At 32.7% G+C, this 16,193-nt stretch overlaps 1 protein-coding gene across 9 annotated transcripts in view; it reads right to left on the reverse strand.

Annotated features, from left to right (window-relative positions):
- Positions 1-8,262: 8,262 nt before the first annotated feature.
- The window catches only part of LOC129905765 (dual 3',5'-cyclic-AMP and -GMP phosphodiesterase 11-like), a 182,100-nt gene continuing 174,169 nt past the window's right edge, over positions 8,263-16,193 (reverse strand). For all 9 annotated transcript variants that reach the window (XM_055981332.1, XM_055981331.1, XM_055981327.1 and 6 more), the window contains exons 13-19: positions 14,541-14,627; positions 14,314-14,481; positions 14,133-14,242; positions 13,868-14,056; positions 13,580-13,799; positions 13,424-13,507; positions 8,263-9,506 (exon numbers count right to left, since the gene is read on the reverse strand). In XM_055981332.1, the coding sequence (XP_055837307.1) occupies positions 8,748-9,506; positions 13,424-13,507; positions 13,580-13,799; positions 13,868-14,056; positions 14,133-14,242; positions 14,314-14,481; positions 14,541-14,627 (1,617 nt within the window). In that variant the 3' untranslated portion in view covers positions 8,263-8,747. The remainder of the gene's footprint in view (positions 9,507-13,423; positions 13,508-13,579; positions 13,800-13,867; positions 14,057-14,132; positions 14,243-14,313; positions 14,482-14,540; positions 14,628-16,193) is intronic.

Here is a 16,193-nt window from a genome sequence, read left to right on the forward strand (position 1 = left end):
AGGCGATACGCATACTGAATTGGTGGAGACCATTAAAAAGTGTGGATTTGGTGTGAAAAGAACAAATAAAAATTTTTCAATGTCAGCTGTGGACTTAGCTTTGGAACAAACAATAAACGCTGATGCCGCTAATAGGCTAACAGGTGTCTCATCTTTTACCAATTCAATATCCGCCAGGATTAAATGGGCGAAGACGCATTCCTCCAGAACAGAAAACTTATCCTCATTGTATGCTAAGCTAGGAATGACGATAAAGGATGATGTTGCCAAGGATCTAAAACCTGGTGAAATAAAAAAATTTGTAAATAACTTAAAGTGCATAAAAGATGAAATTAAAAAGTTTTATAATCCTTTTGCTGAGCCCAGTAACACCAACACCCTCTTCAATATTTGCACTGGTAAATTAGCCTCTAAGCAAACAGAGAGTTTTTTACTAAGTGTGAAAGAAAAAGGAACGTTTAAAAGGGAAACCTTACAAGGTTTGAAAAACCAATTTCACGAACCGAAATAAAAAATTTTGCTCTAGAAAATAAAAACACTCCCAATTCAGTTAAAGCAAAAATTTCATCAATCAAAATGGAAAGAAATTTAATTGGAAGAATTTTGTTTTTGGCTTCGGAAAAATCCATTGACATTGAAGAAGTTTTCAAGTATCCCCTTACACCTGTTCCGCAGGTATTCGGGCACCTAGATGGGTCAATGGTGAAAACTGACAAATCAGTTTTTTTCAAACATATTGAAAAAACTGTTGTTAGCACCCCGCCTAAACAAACTGATTCAATAATCGTAGATGGATTTTTTATTTTGCACACATTAGGAGAGGTTCCACTAACATATGGTAAGATAGCTTACCATATCCTACGCAAAATATGTAAAATGGATGCCCAAAATATTCATCTTGTGTTTGATAGAATCCAATCTCCTTCGATAAAAGATATTGAAAGAGAAAGACGCAACATCGCGAATGATCATATCATGTACTGCCCTTTGGGAGAAAATCAACAAAGACCAGCTGATTTTTTAAAAGCGCTAAGGAATTCCTCTTTTAAAAAGCGAATAAACGAGTTCCTTGTTGAAGAATGGAAGAACGCAAAATATGCCGATTTAGTAAAGGATAAAAAAATTTATGTAACTTATGATACAAAGTGTTTTGTATTCAAATCGGAAAATAACAACATTTTAAGAGAGGAAGTTTGGCAACTTAGAAGTGGGCAAGAAGAAGCGGATACACGCATGATGCTGCATTTGTCATTTCTTGACAAAGATAGTGTTGCTGTAGTTAAATCGCCTGATACAGACGTACTAATTATTGCATTGTTGAATTGGCCATTACTTAAAAATAATGTCAAAGTTTGGATTGAAACGGGGAAAAGTTCAAATAACACACTCCGGCTAATAAGCATAAACTTCGTGTATGACAAATTAGGCCCAGAACTTTGTGCTGCACTCGGCGGATTTTATTGTTTCACTGGCTGTGATTTCATCCCCACATTTTTCCGAAAAGGAAAAATAAAACCATTTTTAATACTCCAAAAAAGACCGGACATTCAAACAGTTTTTTCCAAATTCGGGACCGTCATGGACATATCCTTAGAAGATTTCACAAAAATTGAAGAATTTGTTTGTGAAATGTACAAAACTAAAGCAAATACGGTAGATGAGGCCAGGTTTAAGGTTTTTTATAAGCAGTGCAAGCCTACTTCAAAAAACATTTTTAAGAACATTAAAAGTATGTTGAATTTTATCAAAATTCGATCTAAGTACATTTACACTGCTTGTTTACTTTTTCAGGTTTTGAAAGAAGTTTGTTACCCCCAAACCGGTCCGTGCTTCAACACCAAATTCAAAGATCAATTTATGTTACTCACATTTGGAAAAATGCGGTAATAAACTCCGAGGTCTTCCTACTTCCCCAGGAATTTGGGTGGATTCTGGAAAACAATTCATTTCTCCTTAACTGGTATGAGGGAAATACAGCTCCCGGAAACATAACGGATATATTGAGAAAAAGTGATGACGATGAAAGCGAAGATGACATCGATGTTATTCTTGATTCATCTGATGAGAGCGATGCCGAATAATAGAATAAAATTAATTTTTAATAGGTTTACATTTTTCATTTAAAAATAAAATGTATGTGTTCTTTAAACTAATATACTAAAATTTTATCTGATGACTAACGGCCATATTATTCACTAGTTTAAAAAATACATCTGGATGTAAACAATGTCAAATGTCAAAAATAAATCCAATTTCATAATATTCACTACTTAAATCCAATCTTAAATCCAATTTTTTAAATCCAATCTCGTTAAATCCAAACAAATTTTAAACTGCTCTCTGGAGGTCTGTTTAACTTTATAAATCCAGATGTAAAATTAATTTTCACAGTGTTAGTTCTTTTTTCACGTATTTTGTGAAGGAAAAATAAAGATAAATGCAAATTATACAAAATTTATTGAATAAACACATAATTTTTTTTGAGTGAATAATATGAACAAAAAATTAAATCCTCGGATTTATGAAATTCAGATTTAATGGATTGGATTTAAAATTAACTTAAATCCAAACTAAATCCAGAGTGAATAATATGGCCGTAAGAGTTTCAGACTTTGATTTTAATAGAGATTGATGCATTTGCGTAAGAACAAATCTAAAATATTTACTTGGAAATGACGGATAGAAAACTTCTCAGAAGACTCGTCTGTTGGGTGTTTGTACGCGGATAAAACGTCTGTCATGAGTATTTTTGGAATCAGGTAGTCAAGGACAACAGGATGGGACTAATTTCAAGTGGTTACCCCAAGTCCTTTATTTCGCGAAAAAGATCGCGATTTAATTCTCGTCTGTTGGAGGCTTGGGCGCAGGTAAAACGTCTGTCATGGGTATTTTTGTAATCAGAGAGTCAAGACCAACAGAATGAGACTAATTTCAAGTGGTTACCCCAAGCCCTTGCGTTCGCGTAAAAGATCGCGTTTTTGGGTTCGTCTGTCGGGTCTTTGGGCGCGGATAAAATGTCTGTCATGGGTATTTTTGCAATCAGGGAGTCAAGGGCTACAGGCTGAGACTAGTTTCAAGTGGTTACCCCAAGTCCTTACTTTTTTATTTCGCGAAAAAGATCGCGATTTATGACTCGTCTGTTGGGGGTTTGGGTGGAGGTAAAACGTCTGTCATGGGTATTTTTGCAATCAGGTAGTCAAGGACAACAGGATGAGACTAATTTGAAGTGGTGACCTCAAGTACTTGGTTTTTTATTTCGCGAAAAAGATCGCGATTTAGGATTCGTCTGTTGGGTGTTTGGGCGCAGGTAAAACGTCTGTCATGGGTATTTTTGTAATCAGAGAGTTAAGACCAACAGAATGAGACTAATTTCAAGTGGTTACCCCAAGCCCTTGCGTTCGCGTAAAAGATCGCGTTTTCGGGTTCGTCTGTCGGGTGTTTGGGCGCGGATAAAATGTCTGTCGTGGGTATTTTTGCATTCAGGGAGTCAAGGGCTACAGGATCCAATTGTTTTTAGGTGGTTACCCTAATCCCTAAAAACGCGTAAAAATGCGCGTTTTTGGGCTCGTCTGTCGGGTGTTTGGGCGCGGTTAAAACGTCTGTCATGGGTATTTTTGTAATCAGGGCGACGAGGGCGTCAGGTTCCAATTGTTTTTAGGTGGTTACCCCAATCCCTAAAAACGCGTAAAAAAACGCGTTTTCAGGCTCGTCTGTCGGGTGTTTGGGCGCGGTTAAAACGTCTGTTCCAGGTGGTTACCCTCACTAAATCAATTTTCAGAAAAAATGTACTTTTGATGCACTTTTTCTCAGCAAAGGCGCAGAAACATGCTGGCAGACGTTCGTTTTCGTCATCACCATGGCTGGGCCTGGGACTTATTCTAATATTAATATGAATCGGTTACCTCTCACGCAAAAAATCTGCTCCCGGCTCTTAGACTAAAAGAACAATAGACCACAAGGAAATTCAAAAAATCACACATCTTTAATTTCGACAACACAGAGTCTCATGTCTCACTCTGTTACACCAATTATTGACAACATAAAAAATTTAAAAACAGTAAATAATCCATCTAAGTAAGATGCTTACGAATCTTTTTTCATTCAAACTACAAATAATTTAATGAATTTAGAAGCTGGTGCAATAGAGTCATCTCTTTTTAACTATTTTTAATGTAAAATTCGTTGTTTATTTGCTTTTTGTAAGAGAGCTATTTTTTGTAAGCTATGTATTTAATTTTGAATAAGCGAGTTGTTTTTGTTTTAAATGTCATTTTCAGCTTTGTTCGTTTCATTTTGTTTTATTAAACTCGCGCTGAAGATGAACTTTCAATTTAAGGTTTGAAATGCATTCGATAAAATAATAAATATTTAGAAACTAAATTTCATCTGTGTTTCTATATTTTGTTATCGATTTTTTGCGGTCAATAAGAAATAAAATTCTATTCTATAATAAATTTTGAACAATGCTTTTATCTATCTCAGTCCAATAAAAAGATACAATCAGAAAAGCAAAAAAAACTCAAAAAAATCGATTTTTTTTAATGTTTGTTTTGACTGTTTTGGTATGGATTTTTTTTTTAATTTTTATAAGAACTCTGATTTATCAACCCAAAACAAAATAATGCTGTACAATCAAGTACTAAAGCCTGTTTGGACCTATGGTATCCAATTATGGGGCTGTACAAAGAAAACAAATACCGAAATCATCCAAAAATTCCAAAACAAAGTCCTTCGTGGAATAGTTAATGCACCTTGGTACATAAGAAATAGCGATCTACATCGTGACTTACAAATAGAAACGGTTACAGAACTTGTTAAAAAATACGCTGTATCGCATAATCAGAGACTGCAAAGTCATACCAATTCTGAAATGGAGTCCGTCTTGAATACAAGAAACCATGTTCGGAGATTAAGAAGAACCAAGCCTCATGAGCTTATGGTCTAAAAAAACATTTGAAAGTATTAAAAGTTTAAATTTTCTACCTGAATAATATTTTATAATTTTTTTTTTTTTTGACAGGAGGAAATCTTCAAAAGACACTTGGCAGTATTCGACACCAAGTAGTGTGGGACTCTTAACCACTAAAACCACCTCTTTATAAGGACCAATCTCGAGAGATCGACATCAGATTTTTCTTTCTTAACTTTGTGAAATCACTTTGGGGGAAGTTTTTCTCTACAAAAATTTCGGATGCAATATATCAAAATTTTGCTTTGTTTACGAGATGTAGGGTGTTTTCATAAACGTCTGCCTAACTTAGGCCTGCGTTAGTCGTGTTCATAAACTCAGATCTGCGATCGGACTAACTTAGTCCAACTGCAGTTTTGCTGTTCATAAACGTCAGTATGTCGTCAACATCGGGCAGATTGCGCAGCCAAAATTTTATTGCTGTAGAACTCAAGGAGAAATTTATTTGACTCTTGATTTTATTTTTTTTTTGTGTTAATAAATGTAAATATTGTTAAAAAAAATGAAAAGCAAACATATTAATTAGGGTGGTGCAAAAAATGTTTCTTTTTTCATTTTTCAAAAAATTTAAATTTTAATGACACAGAAAATTTCGAAATCGTGTTTTTTGAGGTAATGAGTTTATATTAATTTTTTTCGTATTAGGGTGGCTCTAAAAAATGTTATCTTCTACAGTTGCTTGAAAAATTCCAAAAAAATCAACGTGGATATTGTTTTGACCAAATTATCGAAGAAAAACAAATTTCCATTAGGGTGGTTCAATTTTTTTTTTTTAATTAATTACAAAAAAAATTATTTTTCACTGCAGAGAAAGTTTGTAAAACATGGTTTATGAAATAAAATGTAAAATTGGGGTAGGTATGGGTGTTTTCATAAACGTCTGCCTAACTTAGGCCTGCGTTAGTCGTGTTCATAAACTCAGATCTGCGATCGGACTAACTTAGTCCAACTGCAGTTCTGCTGTTCATAAACGTCAGTATGTCGTCAACATCGGGCAGATTGCGCAGCCAAAATTTTATTGCTGCAGAACTCAAGAAGAAATTTATTTGACTCTTGATTCGATTTTTTTTTTGTTAATAAATGTAAATATTGTTAAAAAAAATGAAAAGCAAACATATTAATTAGGGTGGTGCAAAAGATGTTTCTTTTTGCATTTTTCGAAAAATTTAAATTTTAATGACACAGAAAATTTATAAATCGTGTTTTTTGAGATAATGAGTTTATATTAATTTTTTTTCGTATTAGGGTGGCTCTAAAAAATGTTATCTTCCACAGTTGCTTGAAGAATTCCAAAAAAATCAACGTGGATATTGTTTGGACCAAATTATCGAAGAAAAAAAAATTTCCATTAGGGTGGTTCAATTTTTTTTTTTTTTAATTAATTACAAAAAATATTATTTTTCACTGCAGAGAAAGTTTGTAAAACATGGTTTATGAAATATAATGTAAAATTGGGGTAGCTCAGAAATAAGGGCGCTCAGAAAAATGGTATATTTAACATTTACGCTTGGAATTCAACCAAATTCAATTTAATTAATTCCGCATGAATTTAATATTTCTATAGCAAAAACGCACTTAACAAACTTTCTGTGCACTAAAAATCATTTTTTTTTTCAAACGCATAAAAAAACTTTCTTGAACACCCTAATTAAAAATATTTTTTCCATAGATAATTTGTTTTAAATGTGAACTACTCGGTGTTTTTATTATTTTTTTTTAGAAGAAAATATTTTTTTTTAGCCACCCTAATGTAACACGGTTTACAAATTTTTCGTGTTATTAAAAACAATATTTTCGGGGACTGAAAAAGAAATATTTTTTTGCTTAAACAAAACTCATTCTGTGGTAATTTTTAAAAATTTTTTTTTCTGACGTTTATGAACACTCAGTGACTGCTGAAAATTGTACCAACGCAGGCCTGCAAACATTCTGCAGAATTGGTGTGTTCATTAATGCAGCAAAGCAGAAAGACGATTGGACAGACGCAGATTTCCGACGTTTATGAAAACACCCTATTTTCGAATTAGGGGGCTCAGAAAAATGGTATATTTAACATTTACGCTTGGAATTCAACCAAATTCAATTAAATTAATTCAGCATGAATTTAATATTACCATAGCAAAAATGCACTTAACAAACTTTCTGTGCACTAAAAATAATTTTTTTTTTTCAAACGCATAAAAAAACTTTCTTGAACACCCTAATTAAAAATATTTTTTCCATAGATAATTTGTTTTAAATGTGAACTACTCGGTGTTTTTATTATTTTTTATTTTAGAAGAAAGTATTTTTTTTTAGCCACCCTAATGTAACACGGTTTACAAATTTTTCGTGTTATTAAAAACAATATTTTCGGGAACTGAAAAAGAAATATTTTTTTGCCTAAACAAAACTCATTCTGTGTTAATTTTTTTATATTTTTTTTCTGACGTTTATGAACACTCAGTGACTGCTGAAAATTGTACCAACGCAGGCCTGCAAACATTCTGCAGAAGTGGTGTGTTCATTAATGCAGCAAAGCAGAAAGACGATTGGACTGACGCAGATTTCCGACGTTTATGAAAACACCCATATTAAAAAAATTAAAAAGGGGGCTTTTGCACCCCAATCTATAATTTCCACCCTTTCATTTAATAGCATTCCGCGGTTTTATCTTATTTTATAAGTCATTGATCAATTCCTGCAAAAAGAACCCGTGAACGTCATAGTTTCTTTCTGTAAGACACTATAATTATCACTATAATAAATAAACGATAGTCAGTTTTAAGGTGTTTTTGTTTTTATTGTATTCATTTAAAAATTATATTTTCAATGAATTTTTTTTAATGATGGTAACAAAAAATCAATGTTTACACGATATAATTTTTTTCTTTCGAAAACAAAATCTATATGAAATTCTTTATACAGAAATTATGTGAAACAAATGTATTTAAAGTTATAACAAATAATGAAAAGATATATTTAACATTTTTTTTTGTTTAACTGATGCAATATTTCCTGTTTTATTCTATATAATGTTTATACAGATTTTTTTTGTTAACAAAAGAAAAAATTCTTTAAGAATGAATATAATATTTAATTTATAATACATTAAAAATATATATATCACTATAAACTAAATTCAAATAATACAATAAGTTAAAAATATAATTGTTTTTATTTTCTAGATTTCTTGTTTTTTTATTGAATAATAATTGTAGTAATAATATTAATTTAAATCTCTACAATAAGAATTGTGTAGTTTTTTTTCATAATATAAGTGTGTTTTTCTTTTAGAGTGTGTATGTGTGGTGTGTATATGTGTTTGTGTGGGAGGGTTTGTTGTTCCGCAATTTTTTTTGTTTTTTTTTTTTTTGTAATTATAGCAATTTAAAATGAATTATCACTAAACGTTACATTTATTGTTATAAGCTTATATATTTAAAAATATAAATAAGAAACTAATGTAGATCTTTAAAATCGTTAAAACCTTATTTAAACATTTTTGGGAAACACTATTTTTTAAATATTGTTCCACAACAAAATTATACAATCACTTTGTGTTTCTCGATATCAAACTCGCTATATTAAATCATTCTCTTAAGTCTAATTTTTTGTTTATAATTTAACTATTTACAAGCATTTTACAAAAAACAAATACTCAAAAAAAAAATAATATTTTATTGAAAGAACTCGTTTAAGGTCGTTTTTTATTTATGATATTATCATAATGTTTTTAATAATTCTTTTTTCTTTCTGGATTAATCCGAATGGTTGCAGCCAAATGCACAAATGACACCTATTTGTCAAATATTGTGGTTTTTGTGAAACAGCCATTAGTTTCGGAATGCCTTCTACGCTGCAGGTCACCCGGCATGAACGGTAGCTGTCCATTTTGCTCGAAAATAATTCCATTTTGATTTTGCGAAAAGAAGAACTGCCGATCATTGTTTCCGATTTTACCTACGATTTTTGGTATCTTATCACTCTCTGTTGTATGTTGGTGGGCAATGCCGCCTTCGGAACTGCCCAGAGCCGAGGGCGTACTGTTGCTGTAGTAACTTGTACCGTTTTGGGGGGATTTTTGTTGGGACAGCAATATTTGCTGGAGTTCACTTTGTTCCTTAAGGCTTGCCGTTTTGCGGATATTATTATTTCGCATGAGCTCACAGTTTTTACAGTTTTTTGATTTTACTGATTGTGAGGTACTATTGCGAAGTGTTCGACTTCGGGTAGCTGTCATTACTTTGACTGGGAAATGTGGAACTATTGCTTGCAGCGAGGATGATGTATCATCGTTCTCCTGACATTCGGGAGGTGGTGTTGAGCCATTGCTTGTCGTGGAATTAAAGTCATTCGAGAGGTTGTCACTATCTTGACTTGCATCAAGATCGGGATCAGGTTCGTCTCCTTTATTGCCATTGGGTGTATTACTATCCGCTGAGCCTCGATTATTTGGTTTATTTTGTACTTGATTGGCTAATTCTATCCAATGGCGAGAATTTTCTCGCACTCCTTCGACGAGAGGCTCTAGTTTGTCGGATAGTTGAGAGAAGGCCTAGAAATAATAAATAAAGTACGTAAGTCAAAATTGATTAAAATCATTTACTTGCAAAAAAGTATTTCAATAAAATATCAGTAAAAAAACACAGTGCATTGCCTAAAAGTACAGAGTGTTTATGAAGACCTACATGCTACATCCCAATTTTGAAAGACTAAGATTGCATGTACACAAAATAAACGTGTTTAGCAGAGATACCCAAAAGAGATGAGAAACTTCTGACGTCATACGGGTTTGCCTACAAGCTGCTTTAGACATTTTTGGATAAGTATGCGTGAAAAAATATACATTTTTGGCTAAGTATACGTGAAAAATCGTAGATTTTTGCTTAGGTGTGCGTAAAAACACCGTGGCTACACTATGTGTGTTTTTCACATTTATTCACGAATACAAAAGAGATTACAACAACACGAAATAAACAAATGGGTTTTGGGGGGTAAAACGTACGAAAGTTTCCCATCTCCTTTGGGTATCTCTGGTGTTTAGTAACTGCCAAGCTTAACAGCACAGAACAAACTAAAATGTCCAAAATACATACTTTATGATTTTAAGAGAGCAAATGAAAAAAACCATTTACATTTTTTTTTTTTCAATTCAGATGGCAGCGAAAATACACTATTTAATTTTAAATTCATAATTTTTGTTTGCAGGAAAAGAAAGTAAAAAACGGAACCGTCAGAAACTCAAAGTTCCAGCTAATCCAGCATATCCGTCGAGTTTCGGTCAGTCGCCAACCTTTAAGAAGACAGCTTTCTCCGTACACAAAATATTGTAGAAGCGTGGCACCATGCACGCAAGGATACGGTTCATGGAATATGTCTTACACTTAGGATATAACTTATCTTTCAAGTCCTGGAGAACAACCCCACTGATTGCAAGCATAAAAAAGGGAACAAAAATACATATACAAAACCAATTTCGGTAGATATTGGGTTTTCTTGTTGTCATCGTCAAGCAAAGAATGGGAGCAACACCTGAAGACGTTTCATTGAAAATCCTACTGTGACTGCAGAAATAACCAAAATTGACCAAAATTTAATAATAAGGCGTCTATCAGTTATTTAAGAAGTTATCTGCTGCAATCATTATATCTATCCAGAAAAGTTTCATGACTTTTGAGAGCCCCAAATATTTAATAAAAAATAAGTTTCCAAATAAAAGCTTTCAAATGTTTAGTGATCGAACCAAAAAACGCCGAGTTCAAGAAATTGTGTCAAAACACATTCTAGAGGAGTTCGAATATGCGGCAAAAATGATTGTTCGTCCTTCAGGTTCTCCTCGCAAAAATGATAAAACCTTGTCACTGCAGAAAACCCTAGCACTTTACTTAGACTTGGGTTTGTCAAAAAGAAAATGTGCTTTACTTCGGTTTGTGGTTAACAGTAAGGATTTCTTTCCAAGTTATTATAAATTGTAAAACTTTAAGTCCGACATATTGCTAGAAGTTGCTGTTGTTCCCGAAACTATGGCGGACGTTAATTTGCAATCCTTACTTGATAAAACTTCCAAAAGTGTACTGAACATTGTAAACGAAACTGAAGGAGCATTTGAAAACACAAGCCAAAGCCAAACCTTTAATCTTGTTTGTAAATGGGGTTTTGATGGCAGTTCTGGACACATCAACTATAAACAAATTTTTGAGAATAGTAGTACCGATACAGACGGTTTATTATTTGTTACAGCTCTAGTGCCACTTAAACTGTTGGATTCTGTCAATCGAAAAGAAATGTGGGTAAATTCTCGACCAAGTTCGACCCTATTCTGCAGACCGATGAAATTAATTTTTGTGAAAGAAAATAGTGCGCTCATTAGATCTGAGCAAAGCAAAATGAAAAAAGGCTATTTCAGAGCTTGTGTTGTAACCTATGAAGCTTCAATGGATGGCAAACACATTTCGGTTTCCTATACCTATAGAATGTTGTTGATAATGCTTGATGGGGGTGCTATTGAGAGCCCATCTCCCGAACACATTTCCCCGGGAGTTTTCATTTAGAATAGGGCTCATTATGACTTATGAATGAGTAGTTAGGTACTGCTACACAAAATTCAATAAGATTCCTATGAAGGAATAGTGCATTAGTCATTGTTTCAATTTTTAGCAAGAAATAATAAACGTAGTTAAAAAACATTTTTAGACGGATACACTCAAAAAATAAAAAAAAATTATAGGTGGTGTTTTGATAGGGATCGGGTCAAAATTCTGGCTTCAAAATTCTGCTTTTGAAAATTCTGCTTTTTTAAAGAAAATTCCGTTTTTCAAAATTCTGCTTTTTTTCTATTCTGCTTCTCAAAATTCTGCCAGCATTATACTTGAACAAAAAAATTCTGCCAATTCTAAAAATACACCTCATTTATGTAATTCAACATTGGCACTTTCCTAAATTTTTTTGTTTAAGTGTCGCAAATATTTTTTAAAATGCATAGACTGACTTTCTTTCAAATAAAATCTATAACTTGTTGGAACCGATGTTGTTTGATACAAGATATTCCTTTTCTTATTCAAATTTTTGAATATTCATCTTAAATAAAGATTTAAAAAAATTTAAATTATTTTCGGAAATGTTTAGTATTCAAAACCTTTTCTTAATATTTTCAAATTTATTCATTTATTAAACAAAAATTAATATACATTCAAAGAATGCAAATTATGTAGGTAAGTAATCAAATAAACAGATAATTTTTCAAGAAGATGATTTTACAGAATTTTGCAAAAAATTAAAAAATGGTTTGGAAAATGTTAAAAAGCGCGCGCTTTTGAACATTTTCCAAACCATTTTTTAATTTTTTGCAGAATTTTGAAAAACAGTATTATGAAAAGCAGAATTTTGAAAAACAGAATTTTGAAAACAGAATTTTGAAAGCAGAATTTTGTAAAGCAGAATTTTGAAAGGAGAATTTTGACAAAAGAATTTTGACCCCGGCAGAATTTTGACCCCAACCCGTTTTGATAAAAAGAAAAATAGTTATTGCAAATCATTTAGTGTGACAGTTGAGAGATCAATTATTGATCATAATCATAACCATAACCATAAACCAAACTCATATAAAAAAAACTATCCGCATAACTAAGTAATAAGCTAAAAGACAATCGGAGACTGGTTTACTACCGTGTCGTCGCAAATAAATAAGGGACTCTACTATTATTTGTGTTCCAGATTGCAGAAGCTCAGGAGAAAAATTGTTTAAATTCGGCCTGAAAACGATGAAATTATTTATTTAAAAATTAATATTCCAGATGCTCTGAAACTGAACTCGATGGGTTAAATGTACATCGGCTCAACGAGGAAAAAACAGGCATTCATGAAGATATAAACAGTTTGTGCATACTTACAGTCTATCTACAGACATCAAGCTCAAAGCGATTCAAGATTTTACGATAAGTCGATAAGTGCTTATGTTTGAAAAGAACTTGACGACTATTTTGACAAGATCCCACGAGTCTGATTTGATTCGTAGGACCATCACGACACGACTCTGAAAAGTGAACTTTTAACAAAGTTTTCCATCTGATAAAAGAGAGCCAATGTGGAAAACTCCTCTTAAATGATGGAGTGTTCATTGAGCAGGTTTTCAAATTTTATCACCGTGGCAGGCAGTGTTTCTAGCGAACAACTATTAAGTAGTGCGGGCTTAATTTACCAACCCCTGCGTGACCGATGTGATGGAGAGAATGAGAAGGCACCAATCCAGGTTTCAAAACTTTAGGCCTGAAGGTTGCCCTAGGTCCATATTTCCATCTTTAAATTATATCCTAGAACCTAGACTTAAGTATATTTTGCATTTAACACCACTATCAGTAATTTTTGTTTTGTTGTTAACATTGCCTCTATAGGAAATATTTTTCTTGTTGTTGAAAGTCATATCGAATGACAGTCTTCTTATTAAGTATTCTTATGATTTACACGATTTCTTACCTCATAAATCGGCAGGCAAATTGAATCGATAAAACCCACTTGCATCATCGGGAGTTCATCCTCTTTCTCCCGATTCATTAAGTCCTTTAAACAAATCATAATTTTTGAAATAATAAATATATCCTTTCATTAAAAATATATTTCATATCAACTTACAATGGGTGTTATATTTAATTCCTGCTTTTCCATGTCACCTTGTTCAAAAAATTCTGAACTCACCAAATCCGCAACACGCTTCTCAATCTCCCACGGCTTTGTAATAGCCGATAAATCACAGACTGTCATGCTCATGGCACGTAATAGTGCACGGGGCTCATCGGACACCCAGTAACTCATTGGTTTCTCCTCGACATATTTTAGAAATGGTCCGCGCTTCCTATAAAAATTGTTTTCATAAACAAGTTAGTATGAGTATTTTGTTTTGATTTGAAGTATTTTTATTACCTAAAATAGACAGCTAAATCAGTCGAAAGGATTGCATCCTCAAGAACATTTAATACACGACTGTAGTCTTCTGATGATAAATTCGATAAAATTTGATTCCCAGGACTATTCAAGATCATTATGCATTGATCGAAATGATGATGCTCCATTGTTGATGTGGAATATAATTGCGCTAAGGGTGATGAGGCTCTGAAGAAACAGCAGAAACAGAAACGTTAGAAAACATTAGTAGGCAGTAGGCATGAATGATTTAGTTTTAACTTACTTAATTTGAAATGAATTATTGGTCCCCCGATGATCAAGGTCGTGACACAGGCAACCAATGATTAAGGCAAGGCATTCGATCTCTCCGAAAATATTCCACCACTGTGTGGCCTAAAAATATTTAAATTGAAATATTTTCATCAGTATACTTTTGCTAACCAAGGAACTAATTAACCACTTACCGTTAAAATGGCAAACATCATTTGAGCTACATTGAAGGCGTGCCGCCAATTGTGGTACGTAACGTTGCGGTAATTTTTTTTCACGCTTAATAACCATCGACAAAGAACTTCATAGTCAATGTGAAAACGTTCCACAAAGTCCAAATCAAGGAACATTCGTAAACAAGCCTTAAATAAATTGTTATTCTTAAAATATTTAATATTAAGGGTCAATGAATAGTAAATACCTTCAACGTATCATCATCTTCAAAGTGGATGTCATCAAACTTAAAGTCATGCAGTTGAAAGTGCGCTGCAGAAGGAACCTTAAGCGTCTAAAAGAAGATTAAAAAATTCAATACAGTACAATGAATGGTTCTAAATGGTTAAAAAATGTAAGAAAAAAGCTCAAAGTTTATAGCTCTATGATGAACCTTCAAAAACCTAAGCTTTTGGGGTGATAGGGATACCTATAACCACCGGACAAACAAGACGCTTCCAACCATACTTCGTTTGTCAAATTTCGATAAGTAGTTTAGAAGATATGATGGAACAAATAAAATGCATTGTGTAGATCAACCTGCATCTAAAAACGGTGTCATCAATTTTTTTTTTTTTTACCTAAAACAAGAAATTAATTAACAGCATTTTTACTTCTTTGCTTGCTTTTATTTTTTTAAGGAAAAAATGAACCTTCTTTTCTTACTTCACTCAAATGTCAGCACATCTTAACGCAGTTCACTTCATCATTCTACCCTTGCAGGCACAATAAATCTCTCGTCTTTGCAAATGAAACAGTACCAATTTAAATACATCCATCTACAAAGAGTTCAATTTTCCTTCAAGCTATCGCCAAGAATTCACACACACAACTTATAGGAAAAGGGGGCATATTTGTTCTGGTTCCTTTAGAAAAAAAGGGGCTCCTTTTTTCAATTTCAACTTTGTGAATAGAAAGTCGGTTTTTGAAAGGCACTTCTATTAGCACTTCCAGCTGTATATACACACTATTTTGAAAAAGCTTATCAAAGAAACTTATTTGCATTTCGCAGGAACAACAGCTATACCTTATATCCATGCTAGAGAGAGGTTTATAATCTTGCAGTTGTGTGCAAGGAATTTTCAAACCTATGACCATCCTTAAGGCATTTTCACAACAGATGTGCGAAAAAGAGCCCATATTGAATTTTGTTGGTGGTTTTAACTAATTTTTGTTTCTCCGTTCTATCGTGATAGTTGAGTTTACTTGTAAGGGCTTTTGCACAAATGTTTGAGTTGCTTCTTAACTATTGTTTAAAGGAAGGAAATTAAACTTTGCTTATTTTTGGACAGTTTATGTACATAGTTGTTTGTAATTTGAACATGTTGATAGAACAAAATCCGACAAAAACTTATTCTTCTTAGTTTCTTTACCTTAAGACTTAAGAAAAATGGACATAGTTTATTGCGTTGTTGTTGATTCTCATTTAACTTTAGAGTTTTTGAAAATAAACGAGTCTTATTGCAAAACTTTTACTTAGTGCAGAGGAGAGGTTAATTTATTTGTACCTTGTTAATGTTATCCGTTGCAATTGCAAGAGTCGTTACGAATTTTAATGTCATTTACGGAATTCAATGAATAGAAATTGACATTTGTTCATGTTAAAGCATAACTTTCTTACAAAGTGGCACAAATCGAAATTCGGCTATTTTTAAAGTTTTTAAATAGCAATAACAAACAGGTATGTAAGTGAAAATTGAACACAAAATTTCTTAACAATGGGACAACTAAAGGAAGAAGGAAAGGTATTTTTTCTTTAAGTCCCATGAATAACATTTGATACATAGAAGTTTTCTGCACCGTATTTCCAGCGTCCATGAATCATATATGATCATAAATATGAAAAATATTCTACGTCCCT

Source organism: Episyrphus balteatus, chromosome 1 (genome assembly GCF_945859705.1).
Source record: "Episyrphus balteatus chromosome 1, idEpiBalt1.1, whole genome shotgun sequence".
Taxonomy (NCBI): domain Eukaryota; kingdom Metazoa; phylum Arthropoda; class Insecta; order Diptera; family Syrphidae; genus Episyrphus; species Episyrphus balteatus.